This window comes from Morchella importuna (assembly GCF_003444635.1).
Source record: "Morchella importuna strain M04M26 chromosome Unknown Morimp01GS021, whole genome shotgun sequence".
NCBI classification, from domain to species: Eukaryota; Fungi; Ascomycota; class Pezizomycetes; order Pezizales; family Morchellaceae; genus Morchella; species Morchella importuna.
In genome coordinates, this window is record NW_025763418.1 from 752,477 (window position 1) to 778,471 (window position 25,995).

At 51.4% G+C, this 25,995-nt stretch overlaps 7 protein-coding genes across 7 annotated transcripts; 6 read left to right on the forward strand and 1 right to left on the reverse strand.

The window, feature by feature from the left end:
• Positions 1-90: 90 nt before the first annotated feature.
• Positions 91-697, forward strand: LAJ45_07035 (uncharacterized protein; the record flags this gene model as incomplete). The annotated part of the gene is made up of 5 exons (XM_046116594.1): positions 91-216; positions 299-425; positions 520-524; positions 579-616; positions 682-697. 5 exons carry the CDS (start codon positions 91-93, stop codon positions 695-697), a joined length of 312 nt encoding a protein of 103 aa, XP_045970363.1.
• A 773-nt stretch (positions 698-1,470) lies between these two features.
• Positions 1,471-6,554, forward strand: LAJ45_07036 (uncharacterized protein; the record flags this gene model as incomplete). The annotated part of the gene is made up of 9 exons (XM_046116595.1): positions 1,471-1,504; positions 1,570-1,832; positions 1,889-1,966; positions 2,067-2,080; positions 2,147-4,223; positions 4,280-4,965; positions 5,042-5,307; positions 5,389-5,694; positions 5,755-6,554. 9 exons carry the CDS (start codon positions 1,471-1,473, stop codon positions 6,552-6,554), a joined length of 4,524 nt encoding a protein of 1,507 aa, XP_045970364.1.
• A 1,487-nt stretch (positions 6,555-8,041) lies between these two features.
• Positions 8,042-9,357, forward strand: LAJ45_07037 (uncharacterized protein; the record flags this gene model as incomplete). The annotated part of the gene is made up of 7 exons (XM_046116596.1): positions 8,042-8,258; positions 8,392-8,490; positions 8,554-8,634; positions 8,690-8,839; positions 8,892-9,018; positions 9,076-9,140; positions 9,200-9,357. 7 exons carry the CDS (start codon positions 8,042-8,044, stop codon positions 9,355-9,357), a joined length of 897 nt encoding a protein of 298 aa, XP_045970365.1.
• A 3,930-nt stretch (positions 9,358-13,287) lies between these two features.
• LAJ45_07038 (uncharacterized protein) lies at positions 13,288-15,695 on the forward strand (the record flags this gene model as incomplete). Its single annotated transcript, XM_046116597.1, has 3 exons — positions 13,288-13,387; positions 13,449-15,108; positions 15,212-15,695. The coding sequence occupies 3 exons, from the start codon at positions 13,288-13,290 to the stop codon at positions 15,693-15,695; spliced, it is 2,244 nt and encodes a 747-aa protein (XP_045970366.1).
• Positions 15,696-18,585: 2,890 nt separating this feature from the next.
• LAJ45_07039 (uncharacterized protein) lies at positions 18,586-20,058 on the forward strand (the record flags this gene model as incomplete). The annotated part of the gene is made up of 3 exons (XM_046116598.1): positions 18,586-18,711; positions 18,793-19,797; positions 19,861-20,058. 3 exons carry the CDS (start codon positions 18,586-18,588, stop codon positions 20,056-20,058), a joined length of 1,329 nt encoding a protein of 442 aa, XP_045970367.1.
• A 1,318-nt stretch (positions 20,059-21,376) lies between these two features.
• Positions 21,377-22,009, reverse strand: LAJ45_07040 (uncharacterized protein; the record flags this gene model as incomplete). The annotated part of the gene is made up of 5 exons (XM_046116599.1): positions 21,377-21,478; positions 21,551-21,597; positions 21,679-21,762; positions 21,874-21,886; positions 21,971-22,009. 5 exons carry the CDS (start codon positions 22,007-22,009, stop codon positions 21,377-21,379), a joined length of 285 nt encoding a protein of 94 aa, XP_045970368.1.
• A 394-nt stretch (positions 22,010-22,403) lies between these two features.
• On the forward strand, positions 22,404-22,974 carry LAJ45_07041 (uncharacterized protein; the record flags this gene model as incomplete). The annotated part of the gene is made up of 4 exons (XM_046116600.1): positions 22,404-22,467; positions 22,549-22,562; positions 22,751-22,868; positions 22,937-22,974. The coding sequence occupies 4 exons, from the start codon at positions 22,404-22,406 to the stop codon at positions 22,972-22,974; spliced, it is 234 nt and encodes a 77-aa protein (XP_045970369.1).
• Positions 22,975-25,995: the final 3,021 nt, after the last annotated feature.

Below are 25,995 nucleotides of genomic sequence, written 5' to 3' on the forward strand. Positions count from 1 at the left end.
GCCTCATCTACTAGAGGTGGTAATTAACAAACCCTGCTCGACGGTTCCTGCAACGTCGTCAATTGAAACGTGGGATTTATTGGAGCGACGATGAGCGCACGAGCAGCACGAGCACTACTACCAGGCCTACTCCGCGCCGGTGGGCAGAGGAGGGGAATGGCGGAGATGGCGCCCCCGCAGCCCGCGCCACAGCAGCAGAAGAAGGTGTCGAAGCATGTATGTTCCCCCCCCCCCCCCACCATTCTGGTTAGAGAGTAGAGAGAGAGAGAGAGGGTCGCTGACAATGGGGGTGGGGTAGGTTGGGTTCTACAAAGAGCTTGGGCGGCCGCTGTCAAAGGTGTTTTTGATGTCGTTCTTCACGTACCAGGCGTGCTACTGGGCATGGTTGAAGCTGGAGAAGGAGGAGGTGCAGCGAGGGAAGGAGGGTATGTTCTGATCCTTCTCTTCTTTGTGTGTGTGTGTGTGTGTGTGTGTGTGTTTTGGGGGGGAGGGGGAAAGTGGGCTAATTGGTGGGTGTAGAGGAGGTGAAGGGTCTTATGGCAGAGGTGGAGAAACTCAAGGCGGGGAAGAAATGATAGTGGGGCGGGTGGTCTAAGAAGTGTAAATATCAATACCGGTATATATATATGGACATCGACATCACTCGGTTTTCTGACTGACTGGTGGCAATTGTACCCGTAGTACTACATGTACGTAGTGGGTGGGGATCCTGTCTGTACATGTAGTGTAGCGGCGTAGTAGTGGAGTAGGGTCCCAGTATGGCTACATAAACGACCAATTGGACGGGCCGGGAGGAGGGCTGCTCATCGCTGGTCACTCGGTCGGCTACAGGTGGAGAATTAAGGTTTAGCTACATGTACATGTACTCTACTGACTGGCCCATTGAGACCCCTGCTGGCAGTGGCGTGTTGTGCCCGTGCTCAGCATTTCTCTACGGGGGTAAGTCGAAGTAACGGTGCCCACGGTTGAGGTGTTGCCTTTGTTGCTGTAGACTGTCTTTCGTCCCTTCGTCATGGAGTTGTCTACGTTCTCATTAGAATGGCTAGCACCGACCAAGCTGTCTCCCTCGCTCCTTCACTCCTCCATCTTTCCCCATTCCCCCCCCTCCCCTCTCATCTTCTCATCTCATCTCTTCTCATCTCATCTCATCTCTTCTCCTCTCTTCTCCTCTCTTCTCCTCTTCTCTTCTCATCTTTTCTCTTCTCTTCCCGTGTAACTCTTCCACACCTCCCCCACACGCCAAGACCCGTAAAATCTGGAACATCGTTTTTCCACCACCGCCGCCCCCACCCCCACGCCTCATCCCTGCACACCTAGCCTGGCTGTTTGTAGCTTTTGAGGATCCCGACGGACGAGCTGTCGTAACAAGGCCGCCCCACAGCCTGTTCTCTTTTTCTTTTCTTTCCATCTTTTCCTTTCTCCTCTGTTTTTATTCTACTATTACCGTTACCGTCACACCAAAAAACTAAAATGGCGACCGGGAGTCTCTGTTGTGTTTCTGCCTGTGAGCTACTATTCATTCCCACATGCACACAGCTCGAATTGCAGATGCTGATTGGAGCTGTATAGCTATCGCACACATAAAGAACGAGAACATTGCTTCTTCAATCGCCGCTACTACTACTACCAACAGCACCAGCACCAGCACCAGCACCACCACTACCACTACCACTATCACTACTGCTACAATCCCCACCCCACGACCAAAGCGGCAGAAACGAAACGGCGGCAACATCAGCGGCGGCGGTAGCGGCGATAGCGGTAGTAGCGACAGCGATAGTAGCGGAGGAGAGCCAGCACATGTAGTTCTAGCGCGGCACCATGTCAGCTTCGTGAGTTTTCCCCCCCACCACAACTCGAAAGGCTGGATTTTACTAACAAAATTTAGACTGTGAACCCCGCCGAGCAGGCTGGGGTCCTAGGGATTTATGCGGGCTCTGAGGTCCCGGTTGTTGTTGATCTGCGGGTGCTCGATGGGGGGAGGATGTCGATATGGATGCGGATATAGATACCGGGAGTGCGCGGACTGGACGGTTGATTCTCTCCTCTGCTAACAATGGGGGGAGCTTATAGCTCTAAAGTAACTGCCCATCTCTACAAATTATATATACATCACCATCTGAACCATCTACTAACCACCACCCAGTCTCGACCCAAGCACCCTCCCCGCCACCCTCCCGCGCGACATAACCTGGGCATCCACAATCACCACCCACTTCCCACCCACCAAGACCCCCACCACTCCCCGCCCCTTCAGCAGCTCCTGCATCCTCACCTTCTTCCCCGCGCCCGCAACTATATCACTAACCCTAACCCTCACCGCCCGCTGCCACAACGCCCCCACATCCTCGACCATCGCCCTGGCAAGCACCGACCCCTGGTGGCGCCTGCTCGCAGACGCATTCCCGGCGCACGCACCGGTCGTCAAGGGCGCGCGCGCGGTCACGCCGAAGGACTTTTATGCCGCCTGCCACACACCCGCGCGCACGCTGGTGGTGCCGGACTCGGTGCAGCACCCGGTACTGGAGTGTACGCTGCTGCCGTACCAGCGCCGCACAGTCCAGTGGATGCTGGACCGTGAAGGTGCCCCCCCTACCGCCACCGCCGCCGCTATTCCGGCGGAGAAAGACGGGCCCCCACCGACGTTTTTCTGCGAGCGAGACGCAGAGGGCGGCGAGTGCTATGTATCGCACGTGTACGGCATCGTCAGTAAAGACCTGCCGGCACTCTGGCGAGCAGCAGAGCTACCGCGTGGCGGCCTGCTAGCGGAAGAGATGGGGCTCGGCAAGACAGTCGAGATGATAGCGCTGCTGTCGCACCACGCCATGCCAGCCGCGGCGCTGGCGGCCGACCGCCGCAACATCGCCGCAACACTCATCATCACGCCGCCGAGCATCCTCGAGCAGTGGAAGGCCGAGATCGCCGCGCACGCGCCGAGTGTGCGCGTGTGCCACTACCGCGGTCTGAAGCAGCAGCTGTGCGCCAGCACCGACGAGGTCGTGGAGCTGTTCCGCGCGGCGGACGTGGTGCTGACGACGTATGCGGCGCTGTCGCACGAGCTGCACTATCTCGCGGGGAAGGACTGGTCGCAGCGGCTCATGAAGACGAAGCGCTACGAGGCGCGGCGAAGCCCCCTCGGCGAGCTGACCTGGTGGCGCGTCTGCGTGGATGAGGCCCAGATGATTGATGGCGGGCTTAGCAATGCGGCCGTCGTGGCGCGGCAGATACCCCGTGTCAATGCGTGGGCCGTGTCTGGGACGCCGATCAGGAGGGATATCAATGACCTGCACGGGCTGCTGCGGTTCCTGCGGTATGCGCCGTTTGATGAGCGCGGCGGGGGGGCGGCGCTGTTCGCGACGCTGGCAAGGTACAACCATGCTGCGTTTGGCGCGGTGGTGGGGGAGATTGCGCTGCGGCATACGAAGGACATGGTGGGCGACGAGATCCGGCTGCCGCTGCAGAAGCGGGTCGTGGTGCGTGTTCCGTTCAGCGCGATCGAGGAGCAGAACTACCGTCACTTATTCCAGCAGATGTGCGACGAGTGCCGCCTCACCGAGGAGGGCGAGGGCGGGAGGAGGAGGGACGACGGCGATGGGGAGTTGTTGCCGGAGGTTGTGGAGAGGCTGCGGGTGTGGTTGACGAGGCTGCGGCAGACGTGTTTGCACCCGCAGGCGGGCGAGAGGAACAGGAAGACGTTTGGCGGGGCGAGGGCGCCGCTGAGGACGGTGGATGAAGTGTTGGACCTTATGGCGGATGCGCATTCGGTTGCGGTCAGGAACGACGAGAGGGCGCTGTTTGAGTCGAAGATCCGCAGAGGGCAGCTGCGTGAGATACAGAAGGACTTTAACGCTGCGCTGCACGTGTGGATGGGTGTGTTGGCGGAGGTGAGGGAGGTGGTGGGGGAGTGTAGAGCGGCGTTGGAGGCGGAGCCAAAGACGAAGATGCAGGAGGCTATAGAGGAGCCTGTGGAATGGCGTGAGGAGGAGGAGAATGAAGAGACGGTGGAGCATGATGGCAGGGCTGATACAAGCCGCCATGGGACGCTGCGGAACCGGCTTCGGAATATCTTGGAGCTCGAGCACGCCTGTCTCTTCTGGGTTGGGACTGCATGGTTCCAGCTTAAGGAGAAGAAGGAGGAAGTAGACCCCGAGAGCGAGGAAATCGCCCAGCTCCGCCAAAAGGAGAAGGAGCACTATGACGCTGCCAAACTTGTCCGTAAAGAAGTGAGCCCTCCCTTCAGATCCTACCTTAATATATATATTGATACACTCTCTCCTAGATGATGCACGAGACACGCAGTCGAGCCCTCAAGTTTCTCAACACCCTCCGCACCCGCGCCACCACCAACCGCTTCGCCGCCATCCCCGCCATCCCCGCCATCAACACCAACTGCGGCATCGAAACGCAGACCCTCCTCTACGACATGGTCGACATCGCCACCACGCTCAACGCACAGGCCGACCTCATTACTCAATGGCGCGCGCAGCTGCTCGAGCTCCTCGCAAAGCCCATCCTCGACGAAGACACCACCACCGACGAGGACGAGGACGACAACGACCGCGGCAACGAGTTCGAGGTCTCCGTGTCCGACCAGGAGCTCAGCGAGCGCCTCATGACGGGGATCCGCGTGCTGCTTGCGGACCGCGCCGAGGCGCTGGCCGGCGAGGCGAGCAGCGCGCTCATCCGCCATGATGTGCAGGCGGACTTGGCGCGGAAGGGGCTACACCAGGCGTTCTTTGCGGAGATGATGGCGCGGAGGGAGGCGCTGAGGCTACCGGAGCAGGTGGCGTGTCGGAGTGTGAAGGCGGGGATTGCGGAGCTGCGGCATAAGGTGGCGGGGTTTAGGGGTGCGGGTGGGGGTGGGGGTGGGAGGTTGGCGATGCAGAGGGAGCTGGTGGAGGTGGAGATGGGGGTGTTGGCGGAGGTTGTGGGCGTGCAGATGGAGGTGAATAAGAAGTTGTCAAAGTAAGTTGGGCTGTTGTCTTCCCCGTCCCCGGTTTGCTCTTTTTTCTGGTTGCGCTGATCATTGACCCTTGGTTAGTGAGATTGAGTTTTTCCGAAATGTGACGAATGCGAGGAAGGAGTACTATTCGCAGATGCAGGCGATCTCGGATACTGTGGCGCCGTTTGAGCCGGAGGTGTTCTTCCCTAGGAGCGTGCGCATCGATGATGCGTTGTTCCAGAAACTGCTGAACGAGGAGAAGGCCCTGGCCGAGAAAATCACAAGGGCAAAGAGTAAACTGCGCTACCTGGTGCATCTGAAAGGAAAAGGCGTCGAGGAGGAGCAGGAGTGCCTAATCTGTAAAGGTAAGTGAAGTAGTTGATTAGGAGAGTAGTGTGGTGTGGTGTGGTTTAGTTAGTTATTAACCTTTTTTCTTCTTCTTCTAGAAACGTATGAGATTGGCATACTCACGAGCTGCGGCCACTCCTACTGCAAGGAGTGCATGGTCGAATGGTACAAGGCGTCACACAAGTGCCCGGCATGCACGGCGACGTTGAGCTTGAAGGATATGTACCAGATATCATATCGCCCGAAGGAAGCCACCATGCAGGAAGAGCGCGCCCCGGCTTCTAGTAGCTCTGGTCCTGCTGCCGCCGCCTCCGCTAGCATCTACTCCGGCATGGATAAGCGCATCATGGGTGAGATAAAGCGTGTCGAGATCAATCAGCATTTTGGCTCCAAGATCGATATGAGTATATTACCCCCCACCCCCCTCTCCCTCTAGTTGAAATACGAACCTAACACCCCACCAGTAATCCGTCACCTCCTCTGGCTCCGCCAGCACGAACCCAACTTCAAAGCCGTCCTCTTCTCGCAATGGGGCGACTTCCTCGACTTCATGAAGACCGCCCTCACCCGCTCGCACATCGGCTTCGCCACGCTCGGGGACACACGCGGGCGCAGCGGCATCCACACCTTCAAGACCGACCCATCCACGCACTGCTTCCTTCTGCACGCAAAGTCGCAGAGCGCGGGGCTAAGCCTTGTCAACGCGACCCACGTCTTCCTCTGCGAGCCGTTGCTGAACGTCTCGCTGGAGCTGCAGGCGATATCGCGCGTGCACAGGATCGGGCAGAAACGGCCGACGACGGTGTGGTTGTATGTGGTTGACGGCACGGTCGAGGAGAATGTGTGGGCGCTGGCGACGCGGCGGAGGTTGGCGCTCATGCAGGCTGCGGATCCTCCTTCGCAGGAGGAGGAGGAGGAGGAGGGGGATAGTAGTGGCCAGGAGAGTAGTGGGGGTGCTAGTGATGGGTCGTCGCCGGCGTCGTCGTCGGCTGAGGAGGAGCAGGAGCAGGGGGAGAGGAGGCTGGATGTGGCGAACTCAGTGGAGCTGCAGAAGGGCGTGGGGGAGCTGGTGGAGAGGGGATTGGCGGCGGGGAGGTGGTGCGGTGTGCGGATGTGTGGGAGTGTGTGTTTGGTGCCGGGGAGGGGGAGGGGGAGGGGGCGGGGGCGGGTAGGGGCGGGGGCGCGGGAAGGTGGTGGAGGATGTGGTGAGGAGGGAGATGTTGGCGGGGGCGGCGGAGGGGAGGATGCGTGTGGGATTAGATAGGGGGTTAGAAGGGGTTTAATTTAATCTCTTTTTTCTTTTTCCTTTTTTCTTTGTGCAACTTCTTGTGGGGGACCTTTTTTGCGGGGCTTTTTTGTTCGGGGATTGGTGGGGTATATATTTTCTTCATTTTCTGATTAGTGAGTTAGACTTGGGCTGATAGCACTTGAGGGGGAGGGGGCGGATGTACCGAGATATTTGTTCGTTGGTTTAGCAAGTAGAAGTAGATCTAAATACTTGAGTAGATAGTCCTTCATAGAGGGATACATGTGGTTCACTCTACCCGCTCTACGTCGGCGGATATTATACTCTACTGGCCGTGTAAATACATCAATCGATATTTCTCCCGTGCGTGCTCAGAGGGAGGGCGGGGCCGTTGAGTTTAATATATTTACACCCGATGTTGTTTTATATTAGAATGTTTTGTGGACAACTTGTAAGCTTGTAGGTGACATGTAGACAACTTTCATCACAATATTCTATTCAGACCAGACAGGCCAAAATGCATTCAAATAACAATCCAAATAACAGATAGCCCACTCTCCAAATCAATGATAATCTAGAGAAACACCCTATCCTTGCTCCCCGGACAATCTGAAGATTCCAAAACTACATATATTCCTTTAAGAATATTATAATAATAAGCTTCCAGAATGCGCATAGCTAGGCATACCCTCTTATATCTCTCCGCTCCATTATTCGGCGTCGACACCTGCAGGCTGAAGCATAAAGTGAGGATAACGCTTCGAATCCGTTTATGGATTAGAAAATCATCCCCCAAAAATCTCGAACTATCTCCTGACAACATTCAGAACGAGTCATCCATTGGTGTTTAAACTTTCTGGTCTCACTTATTTGTCTTGTTCAGCTCAGCGGAATAAACAAAAAAGATTCTTGCCCCGGTGAAGACTTAACCACCAAGCAGGTGTTCACTCCAAAGTATATAATTGATGATGTAGCTAGTAACATACATCTTATCCCACCCACTATCGATAAGATCAATATCAATAGGAATAATTCAATAGCTAGTCCGATAACAACTCTCATCCCGGGTCTGGTACTTGTCTGTATCACCAACCCGGTGAAGTGGTACCCTGGTCTGACCACCGGTACCTGCGCAACCGTGCCTACATCATACCCCAGGTATGCACCACAAGCGAATCACTCATGACCAAGTTCAACGGTGAACACGCGCCATACCCTACCGAATAGCTGGAACCGGGGGTGTAGGGTGTATTCTCGTCGTGTGTACTCCGTAGTCGTAGTTGCAGTCGGAGTGAGAGGAGTGGGAGGGGGGGGGTTCATATACCCCCCCTCCGCCGCCCACGCTGCGAGTCTTCTCCGTCTAATTCTCGGCGAGACCTTTTGTTTTCACCACTAGCTAGCTAACTAGCCCGTCGCTCTTTTTTTTTTTTTTAGGGGTTGATCCCCCACCACGTTCTTTCCCCCACTTTCCTTTTTTTTGCAGCTGCGCTGCCCCCAAATTTAGAATGTCAAAACCACCAAACTACTCCTTCCCGCGTCCCTTACTGCTTGCGAGCCAGCTGCAGATCTACCAGCAGGCGCGCAGCAACGATGTGGACTCGGACGACAGCGACAGTGACATGAGCCTGCCCGAGATCAACGAGAAGCAGAGCTGCATTGAGACGGAGAAGAGGAGATTCCCGTATTGGATTTGTCCGGTTGTGTGTGCGTTTGTTTGGTTTGGTACGTCGGTGCTACTCCTTTTTTGTTGTGGGGGGTTCTGGGGAGAGTTGGGGGGGGGGGGGTTGCAGAGGGAGAGTGGAAGGGGGGTAATGATCGTGTGGCTGATTTTCTTTGGCTGTTGGTGGGGAGGTAGTGATGAATTGGGTGTTGATGATAACGTGGCTGGCGCAGGGGTCGCCAGTGTATAAGAGTATGGGCGGCGGGCAGACGGTTGCGTATATCTCCGATATAGGTATTATTCTCTCCTACTTCTTCTTTAGTAGTATGGTAGATGTTGATATTGATATACTCATAGGAGCAAGCATGCTTAAACCACTCTTCGTAATCGGCTGCACAGTAACCAGTATAACATTCTTCTCATCTCTCTACGCCATCCGTACGCCCCCCTTTCCCATTCTTTTCCTGCCGCCCAACACACTGACAAAAACCAGACCGAAACCAACGCCGCCTCGAAACATCCGTCGATATCGCCGCCATCGGCGCCGGCGGCCTCGGTGCGGTCTCGCTCATCCTCCTCAGTATCTTCGACACGGCCTCGTTCCCGCGCTTCCATAACGGCTTTCTGTGTCTCTTTATGCTTGGTACTGTCCCAAAAGCCCATAACCCCACAATAATCAGCTAACACATACCCAGGCGTGATATTCTCCGCCGTCTTCACAACACTGTCCTACCGAGTTCTCGGCACAGCATTTATTGAGCGCGCAGTTCTCAAGACTAGTTACCAGATTAAACAGTGGATCGTTATTATCGAAGTCCCTCTGTAAGCCCTTTCTCCCCTTCCCACAAACCCCGGATTGGGCTAATAGTGACTTGATAGGACGATAGCGATGGCGGTACTCATGATAATAGATAAAGACAACATTGCGGCGGTGCTGGAGTGGCGTAAGTTTCACCCTTTTCGGTTTCCGGGGAAAGGTGATTGACTAATGATGAGGGTGTAGTGATTTCCTTCGTATTCACGGCGTATGTGCTCTCGTTCTATCTAGAACTGCGGCCACGGTCAAGAACGATGGAGGGCAAGGAGCTGCTACGCGAGAGATCGCTGTGGGAGAGGAGGAATCGGAGGCCTATTAGTGTGATTACTTCGATGAAGGTATAGTTTTCTGGGTTGTGTAGAATGGGCAGGGGCTTTTTTGGCTTTTTGGGGGGTTGTTTTATATAGCATAGTTTTAGTTTTTGGTGTACTTTCCTTTCTTTTGGTTCCTTTTGGGGGGTTGTTTATTGGGGTTGATAGATATGATAGATGTGGTTGTAGGCAGCGGCTGCAGCTGGTGTATATGGAGCCGCTGGGGACATACAGTCTTTTTAGTACGGAATGCCTAGCGCTTCCAGTTGAATAACAGCATTTTTTGCTTTTCTAGTTCTATAAGTAGTATCTACTTCATAAAATCTCACTCGCCGAAGGTCTGCCAAGCGCTGCTGTTCTGCTCTCATCGTTGGCACTTGTCTGAGTGTCGTTCTTCTCCACAAAGTCGGCCAACGAAATAAAGGGCGGGAAACCCAAGGATTTCCCGCCTCGGAATGTGCTAATCCTTCACCGAAGGACGTCCCAAACTGGACTAGAGTAGGTCGAGTGAGAGTCTGTGAAGAAGTGGGTGCTGTCTCACGGAGTGAAATAGATACCCGCTTCTCCTTATCCGATTCACTTATATATTGGTGAAGCCAGCCGGTAGTCTGATGGTGGTAAGAGACTGTGGAGTTAGAGAGGGGGGCGAGACGGACTGTAGTAGTCGTCCTAGAACTGTAGTTAAGCTCCGTGTAGCAAAAGAGTTCTCTCGTTCAGAGGAAATTAGATCAGCGAGGCAAGTAGGCACATATACATCGCTTGATCTCAAGCTCAGTTTACTCGCTCTGAACTAGGCTCTAGAAGCCATAAAGGAAATTTCTACCCACTAGAATGCTGACCTCAATAATAAATCCTTTCTCACGGTATTACTCCATAAAATGAAGCCTATATCTACCATTTTACTGCACTTGGTGTAAGGATAACCTGTTTTTTGTATTATTGACTACCGGCTCGAGCTAGTTTACGAGCCTGCCACCAAAACTCGAGCCTTACGAGCTTCTGCCTCCCACAAGCCAAGCTAGCTCTAGCCGGCTCATGGACCACACTACACCACTTATCTTGAAGGGTGTATGAATGGATAATCGTAGTTGCTTTGCTTCTGCTTTAACGTTTTCTGTCTGCCCATATCCCTATATGATGTCAATACATTTCCGTGGCCGTACATTTGAAATCAGTCAATAGAGAGAAAACTTGCAGTGTTTTTATTAATACCCTAAACGACAACTTTAAAAGTGAATTGAATGTTTTGTCAGTAGCATGAGTGAATGGTGGACATCATTCATCAATATCAGCTGGCTCATCTGAAGTAGAGTATCTTATCTCTTGGGATCTGTGCTTAGGTCTGTAGAGGTTGATATAGCCTCTATCCTTATCCCAGCGGTGAAAAGCCGATCATATGCCTGGTGGTCTTCCTCAATGGTGTGGGACTGGGGCTGAGTACTGGTACTTGGAGACTTGAAAAGATCATGTAGCCACGTACAGTAGAAATCTTTCCCAACCAGTACATGTAGCATTAGGGTCAAATTCAAATATCTCTCGTAAGATCGTACCACTGTCCAGGGAAAGACCTTCTTCCACACACCAGTTTTATGTCCACGTTGCCTCTCCAACTTGTGTGTGGGTGGGTGGTGGGTGGCAGGTCCGGTACCAGCGCATCGGCTGGGTAACTTAACTCCCAACCCAACCCAACCCAACCCAACCCAACCCAACTTCCCACCGAACCTCTGTCTCCAAATCAACGACACGCATGAACATGATCTGGCATTTCTTCCCGCACAACCTGCAATAGAACGACTCTGGACGCAATAGTAACCCCAAGGCGAAACAGCTTTGTACTCGAGCAAGGACGAGCAGGAGGGGCCACGAACAGAGCTTTCACGAGCACTTGATAAAAATCGACTCGAGTTGCTCGAGCCTTTTAGCCATGTAGGATCTTAGCATATATTGATAGATCAAAGGCTACTATGTCAAATTGGAACCGAAGATCTGTTTTTCGCAAATATCATTTTCAGTCTTTGCCTGATTAGGTACTATGTAGGGTATTAAACATATTTGTTGGGGGCTCGAGTTTCCTCACGAGCACAGGTGATCTCACGAGTCGAGCAGAGCAGGCCTCGTAAATCAACGAGCTCCTCGAGCCAATCCTCAAACTCGACTCGATCGGGCTCGTCGACTACACTAGCCATGCTATAACTGCACCATAACAATAGCTGAGCAAGATCCAACATTTCCGAGATGAAAGCTCTCTAAAATTGCCACAGTCAGCAGTGATGATGGCGACCGCTTGGAGCTATTAATATTGTTGATCTAGGTTTTACTTGCGATTGGTGGTTTAGGACCAAGTTCTTTGGATCTGAGCCACTATTGATCTTGGAGAAAGAATGTAACAATAGAGGGACACCATAGGGCTATGAACGCTGGACGGCGGACATTAACCAGAGCCGGAATATGCTTGGTGCTTAGCATGGGTTTTACTCCGTGTTGGAGACAGCTAGAAATAACCGGTAACTCTTCTAAGGAGGGCTTAAGATCACTAACTTGCCTTTGGAGCTCAACCCAAGACGATTTTGACAGATCGAGTTGTCTCTACTGATGACTATACATGTGGATATAAAGCCATTACAGTATAGGACTTTCCGGCATATTCACAGTTAATTAACATCTTCACTCAGGAATAGTTCAGGAATCAACACATTTGTGAAGATAGCTCTAGAGTTAATGGAAACACTCTCTAGGGAAAAAGAAAGAGAAAAAAAACGAAAACGATATCTTTCTTCGCGGGACGCATGTTTACGCATACAGCTCAGGGTTAAGCTCATGATGCTATACCAGATTGAAAAAGCTTTTCAGTTGACAAATAGGGCGTCCCACTCAGGTTATTTCGCCTGTAGTTTGGATTGTTTGTGGAGAGGGAAATTCAGGCTTCTGGAAAGATTACCATTGGCGGAGATTGTTAAATATGCAATCTGCCATCAACGAACACATCAAAAGGTTAAAATGTTTCCACAAAAAGAAAAAAGTGCCTTATTAACGTTTAGAAAAACGTTTTTTGGAGTATTTATAACTAAGATGCGGTGTTGTTTACACATACGGATCTCAGTATTAACGAAAATAAGCTCATTTATATCTGAAGAGAGAGGATCTAGATTAATTTCTTCGAAGAAGAGTAGATATAAGGGAATTGGCTATTGGCATTACAATAGGATAAACCTAGGGAGAAGGACAATAATTAAAGGATCTACCGGTTCCGTTGGTCAAGGCCTGTGTGGGTACCCTGGGGACTGGGGAAGTCATTGGCGGGGCACCCTGTCCACGAATGGCGAACCAACGCCCATAAGGTAAAGCATCTACACAGCGATGTTAGTGGGGGCAGCGTAGACCTCGGACTTTGCCGAAAAAGAGGATGAAATCTACACATAAAATACGGATTCATGCCTGAGAGATCTACCTTTTTTTACCAACAATATCCTATGGGCATCTTTAACACCACTAAGTAGTAGTGGTGGTCAAGCTAGTACTATGGTGTTCTTCCGATGTCAATAATAATCTGAGTTTATTATACATACAGTAGTCTGGCTCTGCACGGGATCGTTCAAAGGCTCGATACTGTGTTTTTAGTACCTAATTGGAACGATAACAAGACTCCTAGGCCCACGATGTTTTGTCTGCTATCGGTATCATTGACCCCGTTATCGCCAAGCATGCATCTCGGATAAGGCCCGGACCTGGATCTACACATAGGATAACGGCGGGATCCAAGAGCCGACCGGGGATCGCCACATTCCCCACAACACATCACCAACACCATCACCATCACCCCCCGCCGTCACGACTCTGGAGAATGTCCACACATGCAGGGTGCCGCAGCAGAAAGAGAACAAGCAACATAATACATCCCGCTGGCGGATAGAACCTTAACCTAATAATTTACACAGAATACCTTAATTCGTACAGACCTTGAACATGGACCCGTCGAGAGACTCCATCCTCCAGGGAGCTGTGTCCTTAGGCTACAATCCCCATGTCGAAGAGCTCAGGGCCACCGAGTACCCACAGCTTAAAGGTAATTAACCTAACTGACTCCTCTATAGCTAACTAGAGAGCAATTAGCTAACAAAAGCAAGACATAACCTACCTCGACCACGCTGGCACCACCCTCTATGCAACCTCGCTCATCCACGCCTTCTCCTCCGACCTCTGCTCAAACATCTACGGCAACCCTCACTCGCCATCCCCCTCCTCCCAACAGACCACCAAGCGCATCGACGACATCCGTCTCCGTGTCCTCCGCCTCTTTAATGCCGACCCCGAGGAGTTCGACGTCGTCTTCTGCGCCAATGCCACCACGGGGATGAAGCTCGTTCTCGAGGCATTCACAGCGCAGCCGGAGGGCTTTCGGTACCGCTACCACAGCGACGCCCACACAAGCCTCGTTGGGATCCGGGAGCTTGCAAAAGAAGCAACGTGCTACACCTCGGACGCTGAGGTTGAGCTGTGGCTACGGAGCCCCTGCGAGGATGATGGGGTGGGGCTGTTTGGGTGGCCGGCACAGTCGAACTTCACTGGACGAAGACTGCCGCAGGATTGGGCGGGTAGGGTCAGGAAGGCACAGAGCGGGTGGTACTCGTTGCTGGATGCGGCGGCGCTGGTGACGACGTCATTGCTAAATCTGAGGGATAGCGAGACGGCGCCGGACTTTACGGTACTAAGCTTTTATAAGATGTTTGGCTTCCCGGATCTAGGGGCGTTGATTGTACGCAGGGCGTCGGCGGGGATACTGAAGACGCGGAGGTACTTTGGGGGAGGGACTGTGGATGCTGTGGTGGGGTGCGGGGGGAGCTTTAATGCGCGGAAAGAGGACTCGCCGCATTCGCATCTCGAGGACGGGACGAGTGCGTTTCACTCGATACTTGCTCTGGATGCGGCCATTACTACGCATGAGAGATTATACGGCGACTATGGGACTATCTCGAGACATGCATTCTCACTCGTCGCTATCATGTACGATCTTCTCTCTAATCTCAGGCATGGGAACGGCCGCAAGCTCTGCCAGATTTATAGCTCCAGCGACTACAAATCCCCCCTAACGCAGGGCCCAATCATCGCCTTCAACATGCAGCGCGCAGACGGCACCTGGGTGGGCTATGCCGAGGTCGAAAAGCTCGCCAGTGTCAAGAACATCCACCTTCGCACCGGCGGCCTCTGCAACCCCGGCGGCATCGAGCAGCACGTCGGCCTCGCAGCCTGGGAAATCGAGCAAAACTATCTATCCGGTCACCGCTGCTGGGACGACCAAGACGTCATGCGCGGCAAGCCCACCGGCGCAATCCGCATCTCCCTCGGCGCCATGAGCACCGTCAATGATCTTCTCGTCTTCCTCCGTTTCCTCGAGGAGTTCTACGTCGACCACACAACCCCTACCCCCGCCGTCGCCCGCCAGCCATCAGCGTCAGCAGCTCTCACTGTTGAAAACCTCACAATCTACCCCATAAAATCCTGCGGTGGCTACTCCATCCCCGCCTCACAACCCTGGGAGCTGCGCCCTCACGGCCTCGCCTGGGACCGTGAATGGTGCCTTGTCCACCTCGGCACCGGCGCCGCAATCGACCAGAAGCGCTACCCCCGCATGGCGCTCATCCGCCCTTCAGTCGACCTCAAAACCGGCATGCTGCACATCACCATCCACAACCATACCGCCCCTCCTCCTCCCCGCAGCTCTCAATCCCGCTCTCATGCACCCCGAGGAGCTTCACACCCTGCATCCCAGCCCTTCCCGCGTCTGCGGTGATAAGATAACGGCGCTGACGTACTCGGCGCAACACATCGTTGACTTCTTTACCGCGGCCGTCGGCGTCCCCTGCACGCTCGCGCGCTTCCCCGCGACCAGCGGCCAGCGCCACTTCAAGCCGCACCTTGGAGGTGCAGCCAAGGCCGAAGCCGGCGGCGAGGCTCCCATTGGGCTGTCGAACGAGAGCCCCATCCTACTGGTGCACCGCGCAAGTGTTGATGCGCTCAACGCCGCCATCCTGTGTACCGGCGGGAAGGCCGCGCGGGCCGATGTGTTCCGCGCAAACATTGTGGTTCGCGGTGGCGCGGGTGCGTATGCCGAGGACCGCTGGGCGCATGTTAAGGTCGGCGGCGAGTTTTTCGAGGTGCTGGGGGCGTGTCGGAGGTGCCATATGGTGTGTGTGGACCAGGAGACGGCCGTGAAGAATGAGGAGCCTTATGTGACGCTTGCAAAGAGTCGCAGGGTAGGCGGGCGGGTGGTCTTTGGAGTACATATGAAGCATTTGGCCGTCGAAGGGAAGGCGGGAGGGGTGGGCTTGGTGAGGGTGGGGGAGGCGGTGAAGGTGTGGGAAGGGGGTGAGTGAGTGATGGGGTGTGATTGTACCCCACCCCCCGCCAATGTCGTAGCTGCAACGCATCTTGCACTTTTGAGAATCGGGGTTTTATTTATTTGGCTTTTTTTTTTTTAATCTATTGGCATGCTTTAATGTTGACGACTAATGGACTGCGCATTTTGGCTCTCTTGTTTTCTTTTCTTTTTCCTTTCCATCTCCGTTTTTTGCTACCGTTTCATATTTCTGCATACCTGGTTGCATAGCAAGAGCAGAGTAATAATTACAAATACCAATACCAGAGAACCAGATCATATTCTGCTCTATCTTTCAACTACTTTACTGACCGCACTCCTCTGGAGTTTTCCACCTGCCTACCATCTGGCACAGCACAGACAAAAAAGATCTGGCAGACTTTCTTCTTCCCCTCCTCTTATTTATTATTTCTTATTCCTCATTATTATCACCCCACCTCCACTCTAATAAAGTGCCCTGCATATTCCGCCCCGAACCACCGCCGCACCTACATCCACATTATGTACTTATGCATTCGCAACCCGCCCACCCCTACACCCATTCAGCTTGGATCACCCACCTCACCCACCTCACCTCGCCCACCTGCCTTATTAAACAAACTCGGCTCGACCTCTTGTCTTCTCTAATAATGCTCTTCTCTAATAATGCGGGGTTCCCTATCCCTATTATTTATCTATCTCTCCACTATTTACGCTGCGCGCGTCGCGGGTCATCGGCACAGCACAGCAGCAGCAGCATTTTCCCGGCACGACGGTAAAAAAGTAAAATGTTGATTTAGGCATCATTTCCCCTCCCCGTCATGGGGTCGGGTTACAATGGGGGGAGGGAGTGTTTCTTGGGTCTTGGGTTTCTCGATTCGGGGAGCCCGATCTGAGTGGTGGGTATGCCGGTGCCAATGAGAGATTTTGTGATATGGACGGGTAGGGAGGGGGTTGTAGATTGGTAATGTAGGTAAGGTAGATCTAGAGGTCTACCTAGTAGAGTACCACTGCTTGCCAGTGCTTGCTATTTACTAACTAATCCACCTCTCACATTTCCATAGCACAGGATACAATTCCTAGTCAAAAAAGAAAAAAGTAGGAGCTGGTCCCAATACAATCCCCACGATCACCTGCGCGCGGCAGAGCGAGAAGGTGCGAATCCTGCTTTTTACGCCGGTTTTTTCGCAATGTCAGCCAGGTCGAGTAAACATGTGTCTGTGTCTTGCATCTTGGGGGGAGCAGGAGGCATGTGTAGGAAATGCTTGGTTCGTCAGTAGCCAATGGAAGCTCCCACATGCTATGCTGTGCTATGCCATTATGTATGTAGGCAGATAGGGCGGAGGGCAGAGAGGGCGGAGAGGGCGGCGTCGTATGCTACACCGTAAGTGTGTATGCGCAAGCAAGAGTACCTTGTAGGTACATGTAGGTTAGGTATGTAGTAGGTAATGAGGAAAGACTTTTTTTTGCCCGTTTTCTTGGGGTTCTTGGAGTTCTTGGAGAGTACGTATCCCACGGCGCAAGGCACAGAAGGGTCAAAATAGCTTCTGTGCATACACAGAGCATAGGACTCGTCAAGCGCCCGGCCATGGTTCAAAACTTTTTTTTATTTTCTGCTTACTCTTCCTCCTCGTGGTCGTCCACGCACGGCACAGACAGTGAAGATCAGTCAGTTGTCTATCGGAGGAGTCGCAATTAATCTAATCTAACAGAATAGAGTGAATCGCCACCTCTTGTTGTCGCTTGGGTTTGAGGGGAGAGTGGACGTTTCCCAGAGAGGTGCCCTGCCTGAGGTGAACCAGGGGGGGTTGGTTCCATATTGGGAGAAGCCAGGGTTGAGAGAACGGTACCGGTCGCTAGAGCTGTTTTGGGGGCGAGAGACCCTGCTGTCTCCCCCCGGAAATTCAACAAAAAAAAAGTGTTTGTAAGGTTGTAATATGCCGAGGGTTTAGTTTTAGGTTGGAAGGGAAAGAAGCTGGAGTAAGAGTAAGAGGATGTAGGTAGCTGCTAACAGTAGAGTTCCAACAACAATAACATTGAATATACCGACAGATAGAGTAGAATACAGTAGTGCTGAATTTTAACCTGCATATTCGTACATTGAACATTACTCAAGTCTTCCTTTCTTCCCTTCCTTCCTTCCCTTCTTCTTCTTCTTCTTCCTTTCTTCCATATATCTCATAATTCACTCCCTTTCCTTTTCTCCTCCTTTCTCTCCCTTCCTCTCCTCCCTCTCTTCCTCGTTCCCCCCCCCCCCCCCCCCCCCCCCCCCCACACTTGGCCTGGCCGGCATCCGCACTCTGCCCTAAAGCCCCATTCGGTCTCTACCGCCCGCCCAACCCGCCCCCGTCTGTCCGTTCGTCGTCAATTTTCCTCTCTCCTTTGTTCCTCGGCGTCGTCGGCCTTAAGCCTCCTCCAATAACTGATCTCATGGTTGGCGCGTCTCCTTTTTTAAAAAAACAGACCCTACCAGACCACCCCTCCCTCCCCTGCCATATATAGTCCTATCTGGTTCTCTTCTACTTGTTCCCACACATTACCTACATAACCTCGTCTACCATTCGACCACGGGGCTTCGGCGTGTGTGTGAAGTGAGGATATATAGTGTAGATCTGTTTTTTTTCCCTTTTACTTTTTTTTCCTTTCTTTTTTTTTGCCTTGCACTGTTTCTTTTGCGCGCTTCTTCTGGTGCTTTACAGGTCACAGAGACAGCACATACATAGCAGGTGTGGGTGGAGGAATCTATATCTACATAACATAGGCGCAATCCAGGACCCCGGCCCAAGAAAGTAAAGAAAAGAAAGATTTAAACAAAAAGGAAGAAAACAATCTTCAGAGAAAGGAATTCAGTTAACTAGAGGCACCAAGCCGTCCGTCCAATGGCAAGCTGCACCGGTTCCACGTCCATCATGGACTCATGGGATACATTCAACCCCACCAAACCGACGCACCGAAAGCCCCGCCGTCACTCCACACACTCACACTCCCGTCACTTCTCCACCGAGCTCCTCGACGAGGAAGTTCTCCTCGCCAAAGTATGCATACCTCCACCCCCCCAGCAGAAAAGCGAAAGAAGAAAAGAAGAAAAGTAGAGGCAGAACACTTACCTTACCCAGGTCGACCACTTCCTCTCTGAGCTCGAACGTCGCCTCGACTCCCTCGAAGCCTACGGCAATCTCAAGCTCGACGAGGGTATCAGCCGCGCCTACACCACGCTCCTCGCCGTGCGCCATGGCTGCAGCAAGATCAGCGGCGAGGGCCGTCGCCGTGCCCGCGTCATCGTAGAAGTCCTCGAGTCCAGCTACCACGACGTCCTCGAAGCAAAGGACACCCTCCCCGCCAAGGTACACGCCGGTGTCCGCTTTCTCGAGGAGCTACTCGGAGACTTTGAGGCCCAGGCACATGCAGGTGCGGACCGTGTCATCGACGCTAAGGACAAGCTTGCGGAGAGCATCGAGCGCGCAATCAAGGCTGCGAGGGAGCGCCGTCTTATCACTTATGAGGAGCTGCCGTTCCCGTGGAGGGTCAACCCATATATCCTGAGAGGCTACCGCTTCACAGAGACAAAGTTGGAGTGCGTCAAGAGCGCGTTTACACTGAGTAACGAGACATGCAACATCTGGACCCATGGGCTGGGTTTTATGCTTATTTTGGCGATTGCCTTTTACTTCTATCCTACGTCGCAGATCTTTAGTGACCATACGACCGCCGATAAGTTTATTAACGGGTTGTTCTTCTTGGCGGCGGCAAAGGCACTAGCCTGCTCAACCATCTGGCATACGTTCTCGTCAATTTCGCACCAGACAACGATGGAGAGGTTTGCGTGTGTGGACTACAGCGGTATCTCTATGCTCATTGCGGCGTCGATCATGACGACTGAGTATACCGCTTTCTATGTGCACCCTATCAGCCGTAGCATCTACATGGGAATTACCCTCGTCTTTGGCATCGCCGGTGTTATCCTGCCGTGGAACCCGGTGTTCAACAAAGCCGACATGCGTGTCTGGAGAGTCATTTTCTACTTGACGCTCGGAGCCACCGGCACAATCCCGATGTTCCAGCTGATTTGGACAAGAGGAATGATGTGGACCATGACCTTCTACCTGCCCATTGTCAAATCCGTATGTATCCCCCTTCAGGTACGATCGTGAACTTGACAGTTAGCTAATTCGCCGTGTGTGTAGATTGCGGTATACCTCTCTGGCGCATTTATCTACGCCATGCAAGTCCCTGAGCGCTGGTACCCTGGGTTCTTCGACTGGTTCGGTGGCAGCCACAACATCTGGCATGTGTGCGTCCTTGGCGGCATCCTCTTCCACTGGAACGCCATGCAGGAGTTCTTCCAGATTGCATTTGAGAGTGTTGCACTCGTGCCTGTTTAGATTTGTGATTAGATGGTTGAGAGACTTACTATAATTTTTAGGTGCTGGGAAAATTTACTTTCTTTTTTCTTTTTTTTTTAAACCTCGCTCGTTTTCGCCTTCTTGTGAATAATTTGCATTGCATTTGCTGTGGTTAGCTGCCTAGCTGTAGAGGCGCGTGCATGAAAAACTTAAGAGGGAGGGCAGGAGGGAGAGGATGGGCGGCAGGGACGGGGGATGGAGTATATTTTTGTTTATTGTTGTCATCTTGGGGGTTCATTTCTTTTTCTTTCTTTTCCGTTTTTCTTTTTTTTCCTTTTTTTTCCTTTTCCATCCTCATCTTTCTTATTCCTTCTGGCCCGTCTCTTTCTTATATATGGCTGGAATTGGAGGGGTTCGGGTTCGAGAATTGGCATCGGCCCCTTTGTATATGCTCCTTGTGGTGGTGACATATTATCCGGGTTGCTCAAAATGTGGCTACTTTTTTTTTTTTTCTTCTTTTTTTTTTTTGGTTACGTCTGTTCTAGAGCTGGCGGGGTTGGCGGGGGTCAATTGAACTGAACTGGCATACATACAGAAAAAATCTGAGAGGGGGCGGTTGAGGTGGTTTGGGCGGGATACTGGGGCGTAGTGTGCATCCTGTGGTCGTTCGTGCGCTCGTTTTAGCTGCTGTGATTTCGTGAGTTTGTAGAGGTGGGTTGGTGGGGGATAAGATAAGGTGGGTTGATAGGGGACAAGATGGTTTGATGGGAGGAGCTGGGAAAGTTTGGTTTTAGAGTAAGAGATGGGATTGGGAGATAGAATGGGGTCCGTGTTCGAGGATGCGATGGAAGACCGCGGCTCAGGCGTTCAGTAGATCACGGGTCGAAAATTGTGCTAGTGCGATCATTGACATTACGAGTGGTTGAGTGAAGCCTCTAGTAGCCTATATGTACTGTCAATGATAGTTCTGCAGGTGGATAGGGACAGGTACGGATGGTACATATATTAGTAGGAATTAGTAGGAGTGAATTGGGTCTGGTTCGAGACAATTAGTAGGAGGTGCTTGTTCGAGATTTGAGTAATGGGAATATTGGGGTGGGCGGGAATAGACATGGACTTTCATCTGATCATGGATTGTGCGGCTAGAGGTGTCAATGATCATTGTGCTGGTAGAAATGGGGCGGGTGTGTGCGTTCACAATTGCAATTAGGGATTAAATTTAGTTTTGAGTATAAATAGAGCAATCAGTTGATCAAGGAAGAATAGTTTGTGCTTTGAATACTGGTGTTTAAGAATGGTATCTATAACCTCAATCCGTCCATCCATATTACCCTAATCCCACAGCAACACCATACCTCTACCTCTCTGCAGCCGCAGCCGCAGCCTGCTGCCTCCTAATGATCTTCACCTCCGCCGCCATCAACTCTCTCGTCGCGCCCTCTTCAGGCTCGATGCCTCTCTGTATAGCAACCGCACACTTAGACTACACATACTCGCACACAGCCACGGGTATAGGAAGGTGGTCGCAAACCGCTCTTAGCCAATTCGTCAGTTCGCCCTTTGTCCAGTCCGTCGGGTCTATGCACAACCACAACCAACATCAGCTATCGCGCCCATTCCAGCTAAATGGATATAAATAGGAGGAAACCGACTACTAACCACCACTCGGCCCCGCCAGCGGGAAGATCGGGTCCGGCTTCAGTATCGTCCACGCTGCGACGGCCGTGATGATTCCTGCGAACGCTGCACCCGCCAACATACATCAGCCACCAACTCCAAGCTCACCAGCCGCCAGCGCACATCTCCACCCCACTTCCCCGACAACAGAAACTAACCAAGGAGGAAGTAACAAACCCAGAAATGCATTCTGCGCCAGCACGTCTGTCAGATCGTCGAACGCCCTTCGGGAGAACATGTACATGCTATTTTTTCAAAGAAAGAGGTCACGTACTTTAGAGTGTAGCGCGCGGTCCAGTGGTGTCTGTGGCATGTTTCTGTAGTAGTTGTTTCGTAGCAAAGCAGTGTTTGAGAGCTCAGTAGACAGGTAGGAACTGGAGTGGGCTGTAGCTACCTTAAATGTGGCTGTGGCCTCTACTGCCAGGGACGATTACGTCGCCCTGTGGCAAATGAGTCAACAATCTAATCGGCGATAAGATAAGATAACAAGCCGCGTGGCTCTTCTTCCCGCGTGGCTGTGGCACAAGTGGCTGTGTAGAAAGGGTGCAAGCCCTAATCTAGAGCGACAGTCCAACGGCACACACACGCACCCTCGAACGCATCAACTGGGCAAGCATCAACACCTTCGTAATTATTGAACGCCGACGATAGCACCAGTAGACGACAATTACCAAATCCTCCGCACCAACCCATTCCGACCAAAAAAAATGCCTAAGCAGGTTCACGACATCAAGCAGTTCATTGAGCTGTGCAGGCGCAAGGATGCTCAGGGTACGCCCCATTTCTTTTGGCTGGGGGGGAAGTTTTGAGGGAGATGGAAAAAGATGAGCTAACGAAATTTTGAATCTATAGCTGCCCGTATAAAGGTCGGTTTTCAATGTGTTTTACCTTCCCCCAATCCCAGCGGATAGTCGCCCTGTAGCAGATGTGGAGGGAGACGGAAGATTGAAAAAACTAGAAGGGGGACTGGGATGGAAAGTTGGCACTGGGGGGGGAGGACCTTGAAATTGGAGTTGGAACGGAATGCTGATGGGCAATCTTTTCGATACTACAGAAGTCCACCAAGGGCCAGAGCTCCATCAAGTTCAAGGTCAGGTGCCACCGTCACCTCTACACTCTTGTCCTCAACGATGCCGAGAAGGCCGAGAAGCTGAAGCAGTCCCTTCCTCCCGGTACGCACCCCTCCACTCCTTTGCAACCCAGCCATCCCTGGGGCTTGACTAATAGCTTCTCTTTTTAGGACTCACCATTACCGATGTCCCCGCCAAGAAGAAATAAACGCACCAAACCCACCAACAATTAAAAAAAAAAAACTGGAAAAATGGAGGTATGGGAAAGGAGGAATTGATATCATGAGCCTAGCCCCAACCACTACTTTTACGGGCAATGTGGGGGAATGGGGCAGGGCAAGTGTTTTCGAAGGCCAGGGGGTCCGGAATCTCTTTTTACTTACTACCCGTGTTGTCAATTTCTAAAGGCGCTCAAAAATGGCATCGATCTTTTTTTTTCTCTCTGCTACTGGGTTTCTGCTTCTTCTTCTGACTTTTAGAGTGATATAATGGATGGTCATGGGGAATTTCGAGATTGATGTGCACGATGTGATATGGAAGTGCTGGTACCGCGACTGAATTTGTTGGAATGCTCAATATTAGAGGCAGTTGGTATGGTAAACCCGGAGCTAGATATATGCCACCATGCTCGAACAATACGCCATAACTACAGCAAACACCTGCATATCCGAGGTCCAGGAGGACAAGGAGCTTTGAGGACACACTGCCGTCCTTGCCTCGAGGCATTATAAAGACAATGCCTGACTGCAGCACACGTTTAATATACCTATATATAAGAATTATCGGTTAAATCCATTTCTGTCCGGGTGCTCTTCAAGATCAACAAAAAACACTTTTATTCTCAGAATCACCTTCTACTAGCTACCCCCAAGGAACCCGAGAACAGGCAGGGGCAGAGGCCCACGAGAACACACCAAAGCCTCGCTTCGAGCGTCCTCATAGACCACACGGCCTACATAGGAATTTAATAGAAAGTGAATGCTGCTTTGAACGCGGAGTGATAATCCATGACGGAAGCCTATGTGTCCGAATAAAATTTATCTGATACCGCCTCAGCCTGGAATTTACAGCTCAAGTAGCTGGCCTAAATCCATAGGACTAGACTAGCTTCGATTATGAAATTGTGCGGCAAACCTGAACGCCATAATCTGCCCATCCGTGATATTGGACCCCCGTCCTGTATTTATGCCACTATATCTCATGCTCAATACTCCCTGTGGGACCATGCCCGCTCCAGTACCATTTGCAGCTCATCTCCCGGTCCTGCATCCTCTCTCCCTAGTCTTACGAAATCTCAGACGGGAAAACTAATTCGTTCCACATCGTTCCACAGCCGGGCTTACTAACCATCCAGGGAGACCTAGCGAGTGAGATATCATGACTGGGCTCCAGACCCAACTTCGCGGATCAACTCGACTTTAACTGCTGATGTGTGTAAATACCTAGAAAGTTATAGAAAGTTATTCCACGTCCCTGCTCTATGTAATCGAGCCCACAAAATGGGTTTCAAGGGCTTGACCGTGATAATCAAGACGGAGGACGGGTCGATCGATTGTGCTCCTTGAAGCAACTTTTCCATGTATATGATTTTATATATTAATTACATGTCTTTTTCAGGCCTACTAGCCAAGTGGCTTCATACTCTCCGCAATAATGTATGTTCTTTTGACGCAACATTCTGCCACGTACTCTACGGCCACAGGATGCGAGCTATAAATAGAAATGTGGGCCGAAAGCCCACCTGTTCAGTCCGGCATATGCATTTCTCAAGGACATCGTGTTGTTTCATTTTCCAAAAAAGAATAACCGTTTGCAAATACAGTGGAGTCTCGATAATAGCATATGGTCGGGAACGGATTTTCGTGTGCCACTATCGGGGATATGCTTGTATCGAGAACAACTTTGCCCGTACCGACTCGTTTGGGATTGCCCAAACATATGCTACTATCGAGGATATGCTATTATCGAGGTTGCTACTATCGGGACTCCACTGTATTACCTCTAAAGAAGAGCCGCTCGCGGCTCGCCATTATTATCTGTCCCCACCCGAGAGAAGATAGCCTCTAGAGGCACATGTAAAACTTATGGTATTGAGTCAGGCTCAGGTTGTGTGTGTTTCATGAAGAGTTAAGATATACGCCCTGCAGATTATAATTTAGAGAAGAACGCCAGCCTAGGCCCCCACCGCAGACCTAGGGAGTGCACAAAAGCCATTTTGTGCTCTTAGGCCTTGAACTGCAGTTAACTGCAAAGCTTTTTGTGACTCATATACCCGGAGCTGTTTGAAATTTATTTCGCGGCATCTGCAGTTATAAAATGCTTCAACTACATACGTGTACTTGTCTTCTTAAAAAAGTGTCAAACAGTAATTACTTACTAATCCTGATAGCGGCCAAAATTACTCACATCTTTGCAAATCATGTTTTCTTCATATCAACTTCCTCTCCTCTAGATCTACCTCTTATGAACTCCATATTCAACATATTATGCTGCTTTTGGGCTGGCCGTCGGTGTGGGCCTCCCTCAGCAGCACCCCACCTTCCTCGAGTCTAATTATTCTCCCAATTCGGAATTTCTGAACTAGAAGCATAGCTCTTTCGCCGGTTTCTCTACTTCCACGTTTTTGGAACGAGAGCAGGTGGAGCAATCGTTGATGGGTTAGGGTTAACTTTGTAGAGCTTTTAGAGAGTTTTGGTAAATTCTTTTTATAGGTAGTCTTTTTCTTCATTTTCTTAATTGGATAGTTTATAGCCAGGTTAATTTGTCCTTAGTTACATCTTGGTGATGAAATTGGGCCAATTTTTCTAAAGTATGAGCTCTGGATAAGTCACGCAAATTAAAACCAAAAAAAAAGAATAAAGACGTATGTAGTTAGTGGTAATATACGTATATAAATATATGTAGCTTCCAAACTTATGCTACTTTAGTAACCTCGATTACCGGTTACTAGGTACCCAACCCCAATAGCACTCACCTAGAAAGTTTCCATGAGAAATACATAAATACCACATTCCTATAGAGGCGAGTACGTAAACCTATAATCAGTACTTAGCAAAGTACCTATGCTTACATGTAGCCGGCTATAGAAAAAATCTCGACTTCAAAAACCCTCGTTACGGTGGTGTAAAACTTTGCTTCATCCAGTATCACTCGTGTTTGGCACCCGACTTCACGCCGGATCCGGATGACTACATCCAATTGCGAAATCACGAACAAATGCAGAGGTTTA